Source organism: Lolium rigidum, chromosome 4 (genome assembly GCF_022539505.1).
Source record: "Lolium rigidum isolate FL_2022 chromosome 4, APGP_CSIRO_Lrig_0.1, whole genome shotgun sequence".
In the NCBI taxonomy this organism is placed as follows: Eukaryota; Viridiplantae; Streptophyta; class Magnoliopsida; order Poales; family Poaceae; genus Lolium; species Lolium rigidum.
In genome coordinates, this window is record NC_061511.1 from 28,895,375 (window position 1) to 28,899,250 (window position 3,876).

General features: G+C 46.3%; 1 protein-coding gene across 1 annotated transcript; it reads right to left on the reverse strand.

Moving 5' to 3' along the window:
* Window positions 1-1,624: 1,624 nt before the first annotated feature.
* LOC124708972 (chaperone protein dnaJ 20, chloroplastic-like) lies at window positions 1,625-3,406 on the reverse strand. Its single transcript, XM_047240609.1, has 2 exons — window positions 2,887-3,406; window positions 1,625-2,036 (listed from the first exon to the last, which is right to left on the reverse strand). The coding sequence occupies exons 1-2, from the start codon at window positions 3,322-3,324 to the stop codon at window positions 1,896-1,898; spliced, it is 579 nt and encodes a 192-aa protein (XP_047096565.1). The 5' UTR covers window positions 3,325-3,406; the 3' UTR covers window positions 1,625-1,895.
* Window positions 3,407-3,876: the final 470 nt, after the last annotated feature.

Below are 3,876 nucleotides of genomic sequence, written 5' to 3' on the forward strand. Positions count from 1 at the left end.
GGTGAAAATTGCCTAAGCATATAAGGTTTTTGGATTGTTAGATTATTAGGCAATTTCCGTGTGAGTTTAATTACCGAAATCAACATTACAGATGCACAAGCATACTTAACCATACACATCAGATTAATCACATGCATCAGATCTGAACATGGAACAAGTAGCAGTGCAAGGTAGGAGAGGAAAAGCACGTACATCGCGACCGGGAAGGTCGCACCGCAGACAGACGACCACCACCATGGGTATTGTTGATGTCGCCCATGGTGTAGGCGGATCCGTCGATGAAGCAGCCGGGGTCGTCGAAGAAGAGGACGAACAAGTAGCGAGCGATCGCGCCGAGACGCTCCCCAAAACCTTATCGCCCGTCTCCCGGCGGCAGGATCTCAACGGACGGAGTTTCGGAGGCCTCGCTTCTCCCGGACGGCCGTGCACAGACGCCGGGATGGGGAAGACTAGAGAGTAGCGCAGCAAAGGAACTTCACGAGAGAGAGGGACTAGAGAGTTCTGAGAACTGTGTATTTCTCTAGATCTGATCTGTCTCCTTGTATAGCCTGGGAAGCCAACCCGACCGCGTTGACACGCGTAGGAAGCCAGGGACACGCGGCGAACATGCACATGCAGGTTGACACGTACCCAACACAGTTGGTGCACCAAGCAAAAAGTTTAGGCTTCCTTGAGTGTGTCTCAAACTCGAACTCGAGTCACGAAACGCGACGTGCGTGACGAGGCGAGGCGGGGCGAGCGGAGGAGGAGTGCGCGAGGGCTCTTTCTATTCTCACTCACTTGGAATGACTAGAACAGCAGCCCTTATATACCACTCCAACTCTCTCCAAACTAGCAATGTGGGACTAAACTTTATCCCCAAGGCTGTCCCAAACTGCCAACGTGATGGGCCTTGAGATTTCAGGAATTGTAGACTATATGGGCTGCCTTACTGGGCTGCAGCCCATCTACATTCAACACTAGTTTTCCCAAGACGTCCTCCATCTAGACATCACTTCCAGCTCCTATGGCATGTGGTTCACATCGACATCAAGTTAGTGAGGAAACAAAGGACGCGCTCTACGAAGTCATAACTTTGAAAAGAGTATAAAAAAACTATGGTTGAAAATGGGCATTGACAATTCAACATGATGATAAATAATACAAAAATAAGATATCACCAAACATAGGTCGCTTTGATTACAAGTGTCTGAATCCGCAGCTTAAATGTGTATCTGCATGAAAATAAAGTAGTGATTGACAAGGTGAGAACAGCAAGAGTATCAATTAAAAATTTCGCAAGAAAGAATGTTTTATTTGTATATTAAAGAAGTCAAACCACCATGAACAATTTAACCAGAAAAGAAGGGTATATTCTTACTCCATCTAGTCTAGTGAGTCATCAACCACATCCGCATCTAGGAGTATATCTCCATATCCATCACCAATATGAGTCACCACACCTGTGGCCAATAGTACACTGCAAACACAAATCAACATGATCACTCACGTCACGTCACACTGCACCACTCCTTCATGTGAAACCACTGGAGGAAGGTCCATGCGTGTAATGGCTTCCCTTCTAACTCAACCACTCAAAAATACAACACATAACCTATTAAAATTGCAAAAAAAAAATCATCAATTCAAAGTACTACTAGCTTAGATTATTTTTATCTGGTTATATTTACATTGGACCAGGGGCAAGATTCAAGGAAGAGCAGCACATTTGAGTTTTACAAAAACCCTGCCACCTACTTGAACTATATATGTAACCACAACTGGTAAGCTTTAGCGCTGTTGTATTCCAAACCTAACTATCATTAATCATAGCGCTTCTAATTTTGCTACTCAAAGATATAAACAATTCAAATGCTACATACAACAAGTACGCATCATGTGCCTGGAGATCACTGTCACATTTGATCAGCCCTTCTCCTTCGCATCCGAGCCCCCCAGGACAGGTTCTCCTCAGAATCCTTCCCTGTGCTCCTCTTCTTCAGCTCGGCGATTTGGCCTTCCCAAGACGTCCTCCATCCAGACTTCTCTTCCATCTCCTGTGATATGGTTCACGCGGAAAGCAAGTTAGTGCGGAAACGAAGGAAGCTCAACAAAAGTCGTCACTTACAAAAGAGTATAATTAACAAACAATGGTTGACAACTGCCATTGACAGCTCAGCATCACGATAATGATACTACAAAATAAGATATCACCACACATAGCTCACTCCTGCAATTTTCGTCCATACGTGCAAGGCAGCAAGCTTTAAATTATTGCCCACATGATCTTATGCTGAGGTACAAGAAAATGACTCATCCTTATCCTCTGGAACAGAACTGCGCAATCACCCACATAACTATACTAGTCTGGATACATGTGCAGTGCACGTCTTGACATCATGGAGTGCTTTTGGTAAACAGGAAAAAAAAGTTCGTAGACTTGCTAATACAGTAAATTCAAGGCAAAAGTATACTGTCGATATTTGACCCTATAGTTTGAAAGTTCTGAATTAATGATGAGTAAGCCATGTGCTAAGCCAGGCTGGATGACACATGCATGATGTGCTAAATTAGAAGTGTGTGAATTGAATTGAATAGAGTCTGTCAGATTACTGAAGAGGAATCTTATTACAGCTAGTATTGAGGATTGGACTAACAATTAATATTATTACACACACAGAAAAATCAGACATGATAAACATAAGCAGAAATGGTAAACCCGTGCTTGTTTATAAGCACCTCATTTGTAAAAGAAATCATCTAAATTAAACAAGTTTGTAAAAAAATAGTACCACATCTAAGCTGGGAGATCGATCCTTTATGAAGCACTTGTATGTAAAAAATCTCCACTAGAATCGAAGACGAAGAAATCAGAAAAGGGAGCAAAGAGGCAGAGTGGGGATGGACCTGGTGGTAGAAGGCGGAATTGGAGGCGTGGCGGCGCGAGGCCGGGTCGAAGGCGAGCCTGCAGACGCCGCGGGCGAGCGCCTGGTCGTAGCTGCTGCGGCGGCTGGGGTCGGAGAGCGTCTCGTAGGCCTCCTGGACCTGGATGAAGCGGCGGGTGTGCTCCTTGGCGGCGTCCGGCGGGGAGACGTCCGGGTGGTACTTGCGCGCCATCCGCCGGTACGCCGCGCGCACGTCCTCGAAGCTGCTCCCCTCCGCCGAGATCCCCAGCAGCTCGTAGAAGGTCGGCTGCGGCAGCTCCGCCGTGCGCACGCCTCCCCCGGCCGCCCACGCTGCCCGCGCCCGCAGCTGCGTGCGGCGAGGAAGGGGACGGAAGACTGGGTGGCCGCCGCCGCCGGCGACGCCGAAGGCGGCTGCAGAGGAAGTGGTGAGATGGGGCATGTCGGCCTGGATTGGATCTCCCAACTGCTGTGGTCTGCTTTAGCTACTGGCACTGGCTAGCTAGCTACTGACTTAAAGCTTCCGTTTTTCTGAACCGTTGAGCGATACACGGCGAGGAGTCCCTTTCCTCTTCTGTCATTGCCTTGATTTTTATGAGCTAGTAATTTTTATGTCCTTGCGTTGGTGGAGTGTATACTGGTTTCTCTACCTGAAGCCAAGCAATTCTTGTGATGTGGATTTCTTGTTCGATGTGAAAACACAGGTTCAGCAGTATGTTCCAGAAGTTATGCATGAATGGCTGTAATTTATTTTATTTTCACTTGAGAAAAAAAAGATGGCCCTATATATGCTCATCCTCCCTTCTCATGCACACAAACATGCTTGGAACCTTCTGGACCGAATAAGACTTGCATCCACAGATTTATTTTTCACCTCAGAATTCATATTAAGACGGACTTTTTTTTTATGAGGTCAAGTTCCTCTTCATCTAGTTAGTTAAGCTGCTTCACAATTCATATTTGTATCAACCACACAACGCTATAGATAATAATC

Excerpts from the sequence above, each read along its gene's own strand:
- LOC124708972 (XM_047240609.1), bottom strand. The coding sequence starts at position 3,324 with ATGCCCCATCTCACCACTTCCTCTGCAGCCGCCTTCGGCGTCGCCGGC. Across the intron at positions 2,037-2,886 it reads ATTCCGCCTTCTACCACCAG|GAGATGGAAGAGAAGTCTGG; the intron begins GTCCATCCCCAC and ends ACCATATCACAG.